General features: G+C 45.3%; 1 protein-coding gene across 3 annotated transcripts in view; it reads right to left on the reverse strand.

Annotated features, from left to right (window-relative positions):
* Nucleotides 1-3,069: 3,069 nt before the first annotated feature.
* Nucleotides 3,070-16,218, reverse strand: part of STAMBP (STAM binding protein) — a 30,437-nt gene continuing 17,288 nt past the window's right edge. For all 3 annotated transcript variants that reach the window (XM_056124353.1, XM_056124361.1, XM_056124345.1), the window contains exons 6-10: nt 13,643-13,767; nt 12,419-12,556; nt 7,092-7,204; nt 6,396-6,495; nt 3,070-3,716 (exon numbers count right to left, since the gene is read on the reverse strand). In XM_056124353.1, coding sequence (XP_055980328.1) covers nt 3,660-3,716; nt 6,396-6,495; nt 7,092-7,204; nt 12,419-12,556; nt 13,643-13,767 — 533 coding nt within the window. In that variant the 3' untranslated portion in view covers nt 3,070-3,659. The remainder of the gene's footprint in view (nt 3,717-6,395; nt 6,496-7,091; nt 7,205-12,418; nt 12,557-13,642; nt 13,768-16,218) is intronic.

Raw genomic sequence — 16,218 nt, forward strand, 5'->3', positions numbered from 1 at the left:
AGGTAACCATCTGTGACAAATTTGTTAACTGTGGGGGTGAGGTGGGATTTGGGCCATATTTGGCTGTTGTCAGGGCTTACTCCTGGCTCTGCAGTCAGGGATCACCCATGGTGCAGTTTGGGGGACCATATAGGGTATTGGGGATTTGAACCTGGGTCAGCTGAATACAAGGAAAGCACCATACCCACTGTACTATCTCCCTAGTCCCGTAACTTATTATATTTCAATTGCATAATCTTTAAAACCATCATTCAAAATGTGTGTACATTTCCTATTATACCTTATCCCCATCATTCCCTCACTCCCCAGGACAAAAGCAAACCTTTCTCACTTGTTAGCTGGGTGCCTTTAGATGCATCTTTGTCGTTATAATCCTATCTTGTTGATTATCAAGACACTATTATGGAAGTTGAGAATACAAGAGTGAACATGACAAAGTTGCTGTTCTTGGGGAGTATACTTTGGATACAGATGCTAGGAAGACAGTAGCTAATGACAATACTATTGACAGAGTGAAGAAGGAACAGTGGTGAAGTGGTGAGGTGAAGGTGTTTGGGATGGTTTTCAAGGAAGATTCCTGATAAGTGGCTGATCCGGGGGCTCCTATGGGTCCTTAGCCCAGAAAATCTTCCACGTCATTGGGTGCCACTCAAATCCCCTTTAAGATGATGCTTGACTTGGTTTCTGAATCAAGATAGCCTTCGTTGCTGGGACATAAGCCCAGGGGGCAAGACAACCATCCACTGAACTCTAGTGCTGGTTCCCTTTTCTGAAAGCATCTGGCTGTTAATGCTTTATTCAGACGTGGCTCAGGGTGACTCTGGGGTGGCAGGAAAGGACCAAGAGATAAAGTCTGAGTCAGAGTGAAGATGCTTGTTTCCCAAAAGGTGGGGGCAGAGCTTCTTCTTTTTTATGTGTGTGAAATACAATAGTTTTATTTAGAGAAGAGGAGAGAATGAGAAAGAGTGAGAGAAAGGCGGGGAGAGGGAGAGGTCTGCAAGAGAGAATACAGACCTCTCCAGAGGAGAGAATGCCTATGATATCCCATAAAGTGAAAGGAAGGCATTATACATCCCAGGTTGAGAGGTGGGTGACCACCAGAATGGGAATGGCTGGGAGCAGAGTTTCTCAAGGCAAGGCTTAGATCCAGCTAGTTGCCCATAACACATGATTCACTGTCAAGGACGCTATTTCAAGGAGGGACTCTAAAAAAGAAAGGAAGTGCTATGCTTAAAGGCACCCACACAGTGCTGAAAAGCAAACATGCCCTGTCCTTACAGTTTGCATGGTAGTTCAGAAACGTGACTCATATAAGAAGAAAATAGCACTACAGTGGGGGTGGGGGGCAGGGAAAGGAAGATAGATACATATCAACTTGTAGAAAACAGACCGGAAGTGTCACTGGAATTGACAGAAGTCAGATAAAGTTTATCAGTGAAAGATGGAACCAGGGGAAGAAGAATGTAAACCAAGTACTAACAGAAGCAGATTTGGTCACCAACAGACATAAGGGCCCATGGCGATGCTGTGCAACAGGACTGGGTTCTGGATTGACAAGCATCCTAAACGACAGCAGACATATCCCAGATGCATACAGCCCTAACCCAAGTAGGCTACACGTCACAAGAAAAAGTCAATTCCAGTTTAGGAGTGAAGACTTTGGTTAAGAGGGTGAAAGTTCCTCTCTTCTTTATTTTAAAAGTTTCCTAGGTATCTTTGTGTAATCAGGAGGGAGAACTTTAGTGGCCCTGTGCAGTAAGTTCAGAATGATAGCTAAACAAAGTCAAACACAGGCAATGGAAAGCAACTGCAAGTTTGTGAGTGGAAGGAAACAGGGAGAAGGCTTTGAGGTGGGAAGCTTCTGATCGTGCTGAGCAGAACAGAAACAAGAAAAACAAAACACCAAAAAGAAGGGAAATGAGCCTATTTGGCAATAGCCAAAGCAAGAAATAGAGATCCCCAACTGATTGCTCTGAGCCTCAAAATCAGGGAGGAACTTCGTAGAAAATAAAAACCTGGGCAATTGTAGGACTCTTGGGGACAACAAGTAATGGGTCAGGCTGCCCGTAACAGCAGCAGATAAAGGAAGAGGGGGACAATTAGCTCTGGGCTCCTTTCTCTCCTCAGAATCACTCGGAACCTGAATCCCAGCTCAACCAGCACTACAAGGAAAGAAAACTGCAAGGCATCTTGGGAGTTTAGAACCTAAGCAAAAGCCAAGAAAAAAAGAATAGAGAGACTTGGCTTTTTCAGAGAACAAATGCAAGGACCACTAACTATAACAATAAAGATTGAGAATACAACTGTACCTCATGGTGTCTCACTAATAAAAATTTAAAAAAAAAAATAAAGATTGAGAATACTGAGAAAGCAAATTATCACAGAGATACCACCTCAACCCCCACCCTCGCCCCCCTGAACTGTGATATCAAATAATCCTTTTCCTATTCAAGGCATTTTAATCTTTTGCCCTCATCTCGCCTGAGGGATCATCAATAACACCATCATTTCTCTTGGAGGGTGAGGTGTTGGTGCCAGGGATTGAACTCGGGGATTCCTTCTAAGGAGCATGCATTCCACCACTGAGCTGCATCAGGATCATTATTTCTCAGTTGCTTTAGAGCAGCAGATTCAGCTCATAGGAAGAAAAATGCAGAAGCAGTTGGAACTTCAAAACACCCTCCAAGATGCTGCCTAAATCAGAAAAATGAAAGCAGTAGGGTATAGTGCTAGGGGCTATAATGATTTGGGGAATAACCTGGCACGTCAACGAAAGACTGTTATCCTCAACTGAAAGCTTTCACAGGCTAAGGGGGCAGGGAACAGAATGACTCACTTGAGACAGCACCAAAAGAACAGAGATGCTACACTCACCCAGGAAGATGACAGTAGGCCAGCAAAACCCAGTGGCCAAGGGGAAGTGAGCAGGGCCACACTTTCTGCTAGTACCTTCATCTCCATCTTCTTGCCTTTCTATAAACAAGCAGTTCTTTACATTAGCTTGGTCAGACAGTCCTTCTTCAAACAAATCACTCAAGAGTGCACACAAAAAGTTACTTTTAAATTTATTACAGAGAAAAAAATACCCTGAAACATGTGTTAAATAACAAGAATTCCTGACAAAATCACTCTTGAGCATTTCTGCGCCTCATCACCTGGTCAGATACGGTGAGTGGTCTGGTCTCTGGTCAGCTTCACTCACCCCACCACAAGCCATGGCAACGCCCAAACAGCTACTCAGTGGCCTCCAAGCTTCTGCAGAGATGCCCTTGGTTAGTCCAAAAGTAAACAAGAACCAAGTTGGGAGGGAAGTTAGGAGGACAGCTGGGAGGGGGGAAAAGCATGTCAATAATTTGTCAGTATAGAACAAAGGATATATGCGAGTGTTAATTTCAACTACGCTCCCACTTAATGTTTTCATTGTAGGCAGTGGACTCTCCTATTGCTTTAGTGTGATGGTCTTATCCTCCAGACTTGCCTAAAAGATACAGTTCATTATTTCTTTTCCTATCAGAAACAGAAAATCAATTCACCCCCAGGTAATACTTTCCAATCTGTATTGAAAATAATTTCCAGAGCTTTCTGGACATTTAAAGAAAGGGGCTACAGTACACTGATATGGATTAACAGTTCTTGGAAGGAATTTGAATTGCACTCTCTCATCGAAGGTCTGTGATGGTCACGGCTCTGTCCACAACTGTCACGTGGCTGCAATTCTGCAACAGGGAGAAAGAAAGAACAGTCTGGAAAATTCTTTTTTTTTTTAAATGCTTATTTAAAATACTCACTCTAGAAGCTGGGACGTGGCTCAAGTGCTGGAGCACATGATCCCCTCAGCACCATACAGAAGGAGCATCCCCCCCACACAATCGCAACAACGAGCTGGTGAAATGAAACACTCAGAGAAGCTGGCTCCCACTCCGGACGCTAGACTGCTACTTAAAAGGCCTTTCGAGGTTGGACCTGAGCAATATTAGTGTGGGCAGGGCACCTGCCCTGAAGCAGCCGACCCAGGTTAAATCCCCAGCACCCCATATAGTCCCCTGCGCCCCATCAAGGGTGATCCCTGACCACAAAGCCAGGAGTAGGCCCTGAGCACTGCTGGCAGTGACCCCAAGCCCCAATTCTAAAAATGTGAAAAACAAAAGGCCTTATACTAAAAGGCTGGAATGCATTACTCCCACCGGTATGGACCTACAGCCCGACTCATCAATGTCAGCTAATATTATCTTTTTTTTTTCAAATGCATGTTTTTATGGAGTCACTCATAAAATATATACTAATTTAAAATGATTTCGGAGGGGTTGGGGAGATATTACAGGGGTTAAGACACTTGCCTTGAATGTGGCTGACCCTGATTTGATCCCTGGTCCCACATATGGTCAGAGTCAGGAGTGAGCCCTAAGTTTGGCCTGGTTTCGGGCAGCTTCAAAGTACCTCCCATACATAAAAGGAAACATAATAGATTCTAGATCCCCTGCAGCTTTGTGGTGCTGATGCCAACCAAGTGATAAAGTACACCTACTCTCATATGGGGAATCTCACTTAGGGCAGGCCATAGGGGTCTGTAGAGCTGAATATCGAGGTACCTGTGGGTTCTGTGTGACCTCTGTTTCCATCCAGGTACTTAGAATTTTTTTTTTTTTTAACAAACTGCTCAGAAAGTTTTTTTAATCATACTCAAATAAAACTGCCATTCCATGAGGCCTTAGGTTGAGTTCTGGAAGCTATATCGAACACACCCCCACACATTTTTTTTTTCTTTAAATAGAGGCCCCACCTGGCAATACTGCAGCACCCAGGGCCATTCCTGGCCATGCTCAGCCTGACGGGCTGGTGCTCCAGCTGGCCGCACCATGCCTGGGACCCACCAGGGCCACGTGGGTGGTACTTGAGGACATGAAGAATCCCAGCAGCATTTGGGATTAAACTCAGAGCCTCACACGGCAGAGTGTGCTCCACCACCTGAACTGTCTCCCTGGCCCTTCTACCCCATCCCTCTAGGCACTTCTTACATTGAAAGTCAGTTCCCAACTTCTCCCTGGAGTTTCTCTTCTAAACATCTGCGATCCCTTTCTGTTCCATTCATGTGACAACAATTGGAGTCCCTTTTCCATACAAGTCACTTGAATTTCCTTTTTTATTTTTATTTTTTTTTTGGGGGGGAGGGAGAAGGGTTGTTTGTAACCACACCAGTGGTGCTCAGAAATCATTCCTGGGGGAGCTTAGGGGACGATATGGCATGCTGGAGATCAACCCTGGTCAGCCATGTGCAAGGCGAATATGTGCCCTAACTCCGGTACTATCTTTGCAGTTCCCCATAATGGTCACTTTTCTGAGAGCTCCAAAGAAACAATACTCCCTGCCCAGCATGGAGCAAAGTGATGCTACCGCATTGGATTTGAGGGGCCAATGGGAACATACTGATCTTATCAGTAATGAAAACATTTTACTTGCAGAGTGCAACTTAGGAAAAATAACTTCCTAAGACGGTCAGAAAATAGAAGCTAAATTTGAGAATTATATATACTTTGCCTCTTTTTTTTTTTTTCTTTAAACATAAGCAGCTCACAAAAATACACTTCGTGTGTAGGGAGGCTTCTAGCCCTGTTGGTTTTGTGTTTGGCTGGTAATTCTCAGGGGTCCCCCAAGGCCACATTCAAGTGGTGTTTGTGGGGGTGGTTTGGTGCCAGGGCTTGAACTCAGGCCTTGCTATGACAGGCATAGGCTCTTGAACTATGTCCCTGGCCCCAACTTAACCTAACTTAAGAGACTCTTCTTTGAATTCCCACCTTTATTAAAATACACACTTAGGCTCTGGAGTGATAATACAGTGCGTAGGGCCTTTGCCTTGCACCCAGCCACCAGAGTTTGATCCCCAGCATCCCATATAGTTCCCTGAATACCTCCAGGAGTAATTCCTGAGTGCAGAGCCAGAAGTAACCCCTAAACATCACCGGATGTGACCCCCAAACCAATAAAAAAAAAATAAAATACAGGTTTAGCAACTGAAATCGATGAAGGAAAAATAAAAAGAATAACATTTTATAAGCTAGCTTCTGCACAAGGTCATTTATACATAATACTTAACCCTATCAATAACACTATAAAATATTGTTTTAATTTTCATCCTCATTTATAGCTGATTAAAAAATGGAAGCCCCAGAGAGTTTCAGAGCCTCTTCAGAGACACACAGCTGGGAAGTGGCTGAACTAGGTCTCAATGTGCTCCTTTCCCACACGGTTCCACATGCACAGCCTCACCAGAAAAATCCTGGGAAAGGAGGCATAACAAGGTAGATCCACTCTGTATCAGGACAGGCAGGCATTTCCTCAGTCCCCATGGTCCTCCCTACTTAGCTCCTGCCCTGCTTCTGTCTACAGTAGATACCTACACAGAATAGAGGGGGATCCTTTCTGTGTGGATGGAAGCCTTTCTGGCGACAAGAAGAAATCTCTTTGAATCCATGGTCGGTCAGTTTGAAGAATCCAGTCCTGAAATAAGAAGAGGCGGACTCAGAATCAAGCAAGGATGTCACACACACACACACACACACACACACACACACACACCTTGAGACAGCTTCAAAAGTACCCTGGGTCATAGGTGTCTTGTTAAGTCTCTGATTCTGAATGAATCAGGATTAGAGAATGACTCATCACGGCCACACAAATTTTGCTGGAAGAATCCATAGTAAATAATAGAATTTGGAATGGAAAAGAAATTAATACTTGATGCAAACATTATGAAAATTATTTGGTAAAATCTATTAAAAACTGACATGCACTTAAAAAAATTAATACTCTGACATATCTCAATCTCTTAAAATTCCTACTGTTTCAAGTCAAACCCTTCATCTTTTTTGTGGTCTTGTCCTAGGAAAAGTCCTAAGTTATTTTCTGGAACTCTTTTTAAACATGTATAGTAGGCTTATCAGGAGATGGGAAGTCTTTTAGAACAATCAATAAATAATAAATGATGTTTACATTTTATAGAGAACAAGGATTAAAAACAGGAAAAAAAAAACTTTGAGACTTTCTTCTCATTTGCTCCCTCCCATAACATGCCAACCCGGGTCTCAGGGACTCACTCCTGGAACTTGGGAGAGCAAACGATGGCTATTGATTCTGGCAACATCATCTGGTAGGAACAGTGAGTGTGCATATCGACACTGGAGAGGAAGGCGGTCTGCGTGGGATGAGTCTGCGAAGAGAAAGAACAGTCAGAGACCCTGTCCATAAGGAATGGCAGCCAGGCCTGGCCCGAGAGGGGAGGCAGTCAAACAGTGGCCACAAACCTGAGTGCAGAGTCAGGAGGATAACATGAGAACTTGAAGATACTTGTAATATCTAACTAGCCACCAAGACTTATTTGGCTCAGGCTGGGAAGATAGTGCAATGGATAGGCCATTTGCGTTGTACACAGCCAACCTGGGTTTGATCCTTGGCGTCCCACATGGTCCCCTGAGCACCACTAAGAGTTACCCCTGAGCATGGCCAGGCGTGACACAAAAGAAAAAAAAAGTATTTGGCTTATGCAAGTTCTTCCTAGATAATAGCTGTTTTGGAATAGACAGTATCTACTTCAGAATGATAGCTGATAAAGACTTGATAAACCAGTTAGAGATGGCTCTTCTTCCTGAGTGAGGTATTAAAAAGTCAAGCAAGTCTAGGGTGTTTATAGGTAAAAACAGCAAAAACTGTCCTGTGACTAAAGCATATGAGAGGATTCATCCAAGGAGACAAGGGGCAGGATGATTGGGTACTCAAGGCAGACAGCTAACTCGCACAGAACACTTTGGGAAATACTAAAGAAAGTAAAAATGGAGGCCAATCAACCCTCTACATGTAGAGTTCATTGATCTCACTTGTATTCAATTATTTTGTTTTACTGAGCACATTTTTTGGATACAAAAAGAGAAGTTACAGAATGACTCCCGTGGCAGTAGACCACAGTGACGGAAAATTCAAGGTCCAATGTGACTCAAAAAGACCACCAATCATCCTTGACAGAAAAGCACCGAAAAGAATTAAGTATGCTCAATGAGTGGTTTCAGCCCTACTAGGAAAAAGCCAAAGCACAGGCTCTGGGGCTCCGCCTGTTCTTGTGGCCTCGTCTGAGTGACACTATGCCACAGAGTGCAGGAGCAGCCCACCGGGGATGGCTGCAAGACAAGAGCTCAGGAGCTAAGGCACACACAGATGCTGTGGCCATCGAAGAACTTCAAGACACCTAAGGAAAGTTTCTCCCTGATCCTGCCGACTGGTAGGGAGAAAAGGTGGTGCCAGCGTCCGTCATGCCATGGTTGAAGTGGAAACCTCTCCCTGGGAACAGATGAGGCCTACGCCGGCCAGACTGGGCAAGGGGGCATGGAGAGCTCAGTGGCACAGGCTCTGCCTTGCACATATGAGGCTGGATTCCATCCCTGGCACCACCTCACCTGTGCCAGCTTCCATCCTTATGGCGATGCCATTTTGGCTCCCAAGTGCCATGATAAAGCACGCGATCTTGGCTGTGGAGCGACTGAATGGGCACAAGCATCACAACTAAAAGTGGGCATCCCCAGGTGAGCCCCACAACCAAGCATTCCACCTCTGATCATCCCAGTGACCAGCACCAAAAAAGTGGGGGAGGAAAGGAAAGAAGAATGAGCTAAGGTTGGGATAGTTGCCGAGATCATACAGACAACCGGTAGAGGCTCAGTAAATAGCTGATAAGCTATGTCAAAAACTCGAATCCAAACCTTGGTTCCCCTCTAACTACTGTGCCTTTCCCCCTTCCTTCCCTCTTATTTGAGTTTCCTGGGGAGGGGGGGAAAACCCCAAAAAACAACAGCATATCCAGCGTTCATCCCACTGTGGACAGGGGAAGTTTGTATGAAGAGAAAAGGGTACTGCTGAGGAACAGAGAGAAGCCAGCATGGTAACCCCAAAGGCAGCCTGGGTTCCTGGAGCAGAGAAGAGGCCACATAAGGCTGGGCTGAGACAAGTGAGGGCAGATGCCTTCAAGTAGGTGCGGCTGACACAGAGTCGATCACTGTGACCCCTCAGGGTTGTTCTTAAAAAATATTATCTTATTTATTTTGGTTTGAAACCACACCCACTAGTGCTGAGAGCAATTCCCTGCTCCCTGCTCAGAGACTGCCCCAGGTGTAAGGGGCCACAAGGTATACAAAGCATCATCGAGCCAAGTGTGCATGCCAGCATGTTGCGCTACCTCCCCACTCCTCAGAAAAAGTTTTGAATGGCAGCCTGAATTACAACTGGCAAGGGGAGAATGAAAATTTTATGTTTATCATTTTCTCCTGCTAGTTTTAAACCTGACAGCAGGCCTTTTCTTCAGTTCAAATTAGCCGCTCTATTTGTTCTTGGCTGGACCCTTACTGATATTAGAAATCTTTTGATTTTGGGGCTGGAGCACAGCAGGTAGGGCGTTTGCCTTGCAGGCGGCCAACAAGGGGTTCGATTCCCAGCATCCCATATGGTCCCCTGAGCACCACCAGGGGTAATTCCTGAGTGCAGAGCCAGGAGTAACCCCTGTGCATCGCCAGGTGTGACCCAAAAAGCCAAAAAAAAAAAAAAAAGAAAAAGAAATCTTTTGATTTCACTTCCATCTAAATTCAACCTGAGATCTGAGATCTAAATAGCAATGATTCTACCTTAACCCCTGTACTAGCTCTCTGCGCCCCTTACCCCTTTGGTGGTTTTGATTCAACATTCTCCTACCTCTGCATTGTCTCATTTCTCCTGCCCTTTGCCTCTCTCCCACGAGGCTCACTGGGTCTGAAAACATGTTTGGACAACTACACACAAAAACTGAAATCAATGTTTAAAATGCCAAGTCAAAGGAGCCAGACTCAGTAAAACATACATCATACAATCCTGTTTATACAGAGTTTCAAAGCAGAGAAAATTAAACAACTGAGTTTGGGAACACACATCTAGGTGGGAAAGCAAGAAAGAAAGCAAGGGGTTTCCAGAAGAGTTGGGGTTGCCTGCTGCAGGAAGTGTGTGGGTGGGAGAGTGGGGTGGGGTGGGAGCCAGCCTCTGAGAACATTGAAGGGAGTGTGTGTCCATAGCTATTTGCTTAAAAGATTCATTAGTGTACGAGCAGTTTATGCATTTTGCTATATAAGCTGCATTTCAAAAACAAAGGTTTCAAATATCAAAACAAAACACACACTCAGAACTAAACTAGGAAAGTCAAGTAAACATTAATTCCAGCAAACACTCTCATCTAGCCACTTCTCCTTTTCTCTTTCTAGCCACCATTCCGTCTCTTCCTTTCCTCTAGATCTAAGGCCTTCTAAAATTGAGGCTGGAGCGACAGCACAGCGGGTAGGGCGTCTGCCTTGCACGCAGCCAACATGGCCAACCCGAGTTCGATTCCTCCGCCCCTCTTGGAGAGCCCGGCAAGCTACCGAGAGTATTCGATATGCCAGACACAGTAACAACAAAGTCTCCAAAGGAGACGTTACTGGGCCCGCTCGAGCAAATCGAGGATCAACGGGAGGGCCTTTACCTTTACCTTTACCTAAAACTGAGGACACCTATAACTATCTCTAGGGTAGTTACCGTTACAGTTAATTCAGTCTCTGTTCCTTCCGAACCCTCATGAGACGCTCCCACCATTGCCTAAAGGCTCTTAATCAAGGCCATCAATGGCCTCAGCCGGTCTAACAGGCTGATTCCAGTGTGTGGCCTGGCTTCCAGGCTGTAGTTTTTTGGCTTCTTGGCTTTCTACTGCCCTCTGACTGCTTTCTATTTCATTGCCTACTATTCCCTGTGCTCTCCCAGTTGCCCCCATGTCTCAGTGACTTTTTTCCTGTTCTCAACTCTCCCCTGGTTCCACATTTTCTAAAATCAGATCATGGCAGAGAATTCCCCAAACTCTTTCCCACCTTCACTTTGCTCCAGAGTTGAAGCTCCATTTCCAATTGTCTAAGTACCCCACTGATTTAATGTCACACCAGTACTTTAAATTGAACATGTTAGTACTGAACATACCATTCACACACCCCCCTTCCAAAGTGAGCCCTCCACCTGGGGTTGCAGTTTCTGCTTATGAGATGATCAGGTTCCAAATCTCCCAATCATCTGACTCTTAGTCATCTTCTCTTACTCATCTTCCCATATTTGTTTCCTCCTTCCCAAGCATCCTGTATCATCACCTTCTTTGTCACAGTTTTATCATATTGATCTCTTGAATGAGCTCACCATCTCAGCTCACCCCCAAAATGTCTTTATGCTAAAGTGACTAAAGTATGACTTGGAATATATCATCACTCTACTTAAAAATCTTTAAGAGTTCTCCACCTACAGAAGAGCAGAACTATTCTGCAGGTCCACCCAAGACCCTCCAGAACTTGGCTCTAAAGAATCACAATAAAGCTTCTCTACTACGCTTTCCTGTTATGAAGGACAACTCCCAGCAAACCGTAGCATTCACTGTTCCAGGCACAGCCCACTATTCTGAGGTCATCCTCCCACCTGTGATCCTTTCCTCTGCTGAGAACCACGTGCCCGGTTTGCACCTCAGAGGACACTCTGGCATACTCTGCCTCATGTCCCTTCTCTTCCGTAAGTCTAAAATTCTATTAATTCCAATCTGTATCCCTTGGCAGGTAAAGAAAAAGTTTTCTATCTGCCATCTAACTGCAATGGGGGAGGGGACACACGTGGTAGAAGACAAATATTCCATACAACTGAGTTCAAGACAGGCTCTTCGGAAACCCTCACAGACCCAAATTTCCCTGATTGTCACATATAAGGATAGGTGACCATCCTGAATCCAGAAAGCAGCCAAGCTGTCTGTATATCACATCCCATGGAAAAGCAGCTTAGTCCAAGAGAGGAGAGGGGCTAACACAGAATAGGAGAGAAAATTCAGAAATAATATTTAGGGATGAAAGTCTATTTAACCAGAAAATGGCATCAGAGATGCACTTGAGAAATCTCCTATATTGGCAGCCCTTCTGGTTTACATAAAGGTATTTTCACTGCTTTAATCAAGGCCAAATGCAAGCAACTGAATTAATTTCCTTGGCTCATTTGAAATATTTTGATTTTATATATAACTTTCTGAGGGACACTGTTTATAGGAAACAGGTCCAGCATCTATGGTAAAGTCAACAAATATCCTAGGTCCACTACTCATATCATACTTATAGGAAAACTAGAACTTTGGGGAAAACAAGTTCATTTATATTAAAACGTTCTGCCTAAATTAAAAAGCTCTAAGTAGTTGCCAGATTCTTAGTGGAGGGCAAGCAGTGACCTATGCAAGTCAGCACACATCCGATGGTGGGAAAACCTGTGTGTAAATACATAATCTGGAGGCAATGACTTGGCTCAGAGGAAGCAGCAGCGTGTTTATAACATCCAGAGGCTGATCCTTACAGAGCTCAGGCTTGCTTACATGAATCCAGCCCAGTGTGATGAGGTCCTGCTCATCCTGTATGAAGAAAAGCTCTTCCTCATTTTCGGTGTTGCAATAATCGGCTCCAGCACTTTGCTTGGGGATGAGAACGTGGGTGATGGTAAATTCATTCCTCATCTGTCAAAGGAGAAAACAAGCTTGTCACAATTCCTGGGCACTTAGGCAAACCCATGCTGTCCTGGCAGTAGAAAATTAAAACATCTATATAAGGAAAGTCCAGCCCACTGAGTTCTGTCATGAGTCATGTTGTAGCTCCTGGGTCCCTCACCTCAGTGGTACCCAATCTTAGCTGCTCACGGGCACTGCATGAAGTACTCTTATTTGTTTTGGGGTCAAACCTAGCAGTGCTCAGAGCTTACTCCTGGCTCTTTGCTCAGGGGTCACTCATGGCGGGACTCTGGGGACCAAATGGGATGCTGGGTATTGGAGCTGGGTCAGCCATGTGCAACACAAATGCCCTACCTGCTGTGTGACCACTCTGGCCCCCACAAGGTACTCTAACAGCAGCCAGATGGCAACTACCTGGGCAGAGTTCCTGCTCTAGCTAAACAGGGGCTCAAGGAGTTCCAGGCAGATAATTTCTCATCCCTTGCTCCAGCCTGATGTAGGTTTCATCTCGCTGCTTCTCCTCCTTCCATTTAATTTATCCCTTCAGCTATTAGGTGTATACGTACAATGACCTTTCCTTCCTCAAGATTCCTATTGCTTGTGCTCCATGAACCATTCACTGTGCTATTTATTTATTGGTGTATTAGCCTCATCTCTCCAAAGCACCTGGGAACTTTTCCATAGACACATGTTATGATCCTACCAACCATAAAGAGATGCTCAAGAGATGACACATAGCATACAGGTGAGCCCTGGATCTTTACCCCCGGGATTAGAATCTTTTTTTTTTTTTTTACTATTAGCATTGAAACAATCAGTTCAAGAAATCCTGCAAATCAAACAAAAATAGGGCGACTGAGTTTAAGACGGCACGCCAGCATATTGCCTGCGGTTTCTTCAGCAAATGGGCTGATGCCCAGTAACCGAGCCCATGGACTGTATCTTCTTTCAGAGTCACGGGAGGCCAAAGCTGAGAGAAACCATCTCAACTCAGCAAAGAGAGGTTGGTTGTGTTTTTGCTGTTGTTGTTTGTTTCTTATTTCTTTTTTTTCCTTTTCTTTTCTTTTTCTTTCTTTCTTTTTTTTTTTTTTTTACCAGTTTTCCGCAGAGAATTCCACATGTTTCTACTCCCCGGGCAGTGTTGGCACTGGCTAACTGGAGAAACTGGGGGCAGAGCCGCTCAGGCACCACCACGTGGCGTAGTCCCTCGATGGTTGGAACTGTAAGGGAGAAAAGGGGAAAGTCAGACGGCTGGCAGTGACTTTCTACATGGCCTGGGGCAATTAGAGCCATGTGGGCTCCTAACTTCAGGTCGGGGCAGGGGGGCGCATCCTAAGGACAGAAGGAAAAGGGCTGTGGAGCCTCTTCCCCAACCCCTAGCCACAGCTGCCAGGAGAACATTCTTCTAAGAAAAGGAAAGAGGAGGATTTAATTATACAAGTTCAGACCCGGGTAAAGTATTACTTAAAAGATGTTTCCGAGCTGTTCAGAATCCTGCCTCAACCTAATACGAAGAATTATTTTTTTTAAGGAATCTTCTTTTTCTGCCGAATTTGAGTTTTTAATCCTCTCCTTTCAGATTCAACTATCAGAGACTATAACTTTTAAATAAATATTAGGCTATATTCTAGAAAACAGGAAAATAAAATCATTTGAGTCACTAGTTTGAGTGAATTTATTCCTTTAGGAGAAAGCTCCAACTCCAAAATGAAATAACAAAAACCATATTGTAGTTCTCCAAAACTCCCTGAGCGAGCAAAGGAGCTCCTGAGCCTGCATTCAAAACGCCAATGGCTGAGCCTGTGTCCCAGGGGAAACCCCGGGGCTGAGTCCGCAGGCTGGAATTGGGGGTAACTTTCAGAGCACTTTTTCACCGTCAGAAAAAAAGTGAAAAGGGATGTTGTGCTCCAGCACCCCCAGTCGTGAGATGTGAACTGCTGGGAGGGAGCCAAGTGCGAGCAGGGGCCCTGCAGTCCGGAGCTGATGGGGCCCAGGGAGGCCAAGGAAGTCGGGCCTCTGCTCCCCAACTCCCAGTCAGTGCCACTAACAAGGCACGGAACAGTGCTGGCCCAACAAATCTCAACTGCCTAGCAGACTCAAAGCTCTCTGGAAGCTGTAAGGAGAAGAGAACCAATCTGATCCACAAAATGGGGATTGGGAAAACTGACAAGAAAAGCCGGGAAGGTTAAGAGAAAGAATGGGGGAAAAGGCAGCTCAGATAGAGAAGGGAACACCAAGTAAAGGCTGTTTCGAGGATTCGCTCGGGATGCGAGACACGTGCTGAAAGTAGACACAATGCAGACCACAACACCCTAAAGGAAAGAGAGAGCAAAAGGGAGTGCCCTGCCATAGAGGCAGGGTGGGGCACGGGGGAGGGGTGGTGGGAGGACTACTGGAATCATTGGTGGTGGAAAATGGGCACTGGTGGAGGGATGGGTACTCGATCATTGTATAACTGAAACCCAAGCACAAAAATTTCTAAGTCTACAACTGTGCCTCATGGTGTTTCACTAATTTAAGAGAGAGAGAGAGAGAGAGAGAGAGAGAGAGAGAGAGAGAGAGAGGATGGAGATTTAGGTTCAGGGAAAATATGAACAAAGCTCTTTGGGGTAGGGGCGGGGAGCGTTGAGGGACTATTCTGGAAACACAAAAGACCAAGTTAACAGGACCAGAGAAGGTGTACGAAGGAACAGTAGAGAAAGCCTGTTGAGAACATGGAGAAAACCCCAAAGGCCAGGCCATGGCATCCAGCAGCTCCTGCCCTCTCTCTCAGTGTTCACTTAAGTGGATTTTCCTTAAAATGAAGACAATTTACTGCCTCCAAAAGCCTGTTCTGTGTCTTTGTTAAGGGTAGCAGGGAGAGGTGAGGGGGAAGGAGGGGAGGACTGTGGTGGCCATGGAGTGCTCAGGGGGCATGTGGCCACTCCAAGCGATACTCGGCCAACTGGTCAAGGGTTCGGTGCTAGGGCCTGAGGTTGTGCCGCTACTTGCAGTGCTCAGGGATTCCCGGGTAATACTCAGTGGTACCCAGCAGGTGATATGATACAAGAGATCAAACCCAGGCCAGGGTGCATGCCACATGCTTGGCACATGCTCTTACTTGATGCTCTATCTCTCAGCCTCCGGAGTCCTCCTATTATGATTTGCTCGAGCGGGCCCAGTAACGTCTCCATTGGAGACTTTGTTGTTACTGTGTCTGGCATATCGAATACTCTCGGTAGCTTGCCGGGCTCTCCGAGAGGGGCGGAGGAATTGAACTCGGGTCGGCCATGTTGGCCGCTTGTAAGGCGAACGCCCTACCCGCTGTGCTATCGCTCCTGTGTATTTTTCAAGTTGATTGAAAAATACTGTTGGTTTTTGAACAGACTTTTGCTAGTTTTTATGGCTACACTGAATTGTCGCTAATGATATACAATATTTATCATGACACAGATACAATTCAGCAGACTTAAATAAGTGGTTTAGAGCTTGAAAGACAGTAGAGTAGCTAAGGCCCCTGCCATACACATGGCTAACCAGGGTTCAATTCCTGGCACCCCATGTGGGCCCCTAAGCCTGCCAGGAGCTGATGCCTGAGTGAGAACCCACAGTAAGCCCTGAGCACTGCTAAGTCTGGTCCCAAAACAAAACATTTTAGTTCAATTACTAAACAGCAGAGTGGTATATATAAA

This window comes from Sorex fumeus, unplaced genomic scaffold (assembly GCF_029834395.1).
Source record: "Sorex fumeus unplaced genomic scaffold, SorFum_2.1 ptg000006l, whole genome shotgun sequence".
Lineage (NCBI taxonomy): Eukaryota > Metazoa > Chordata > Mammalia > Eulipotyphla > Soricidae > Sorex > Sorex fumeus.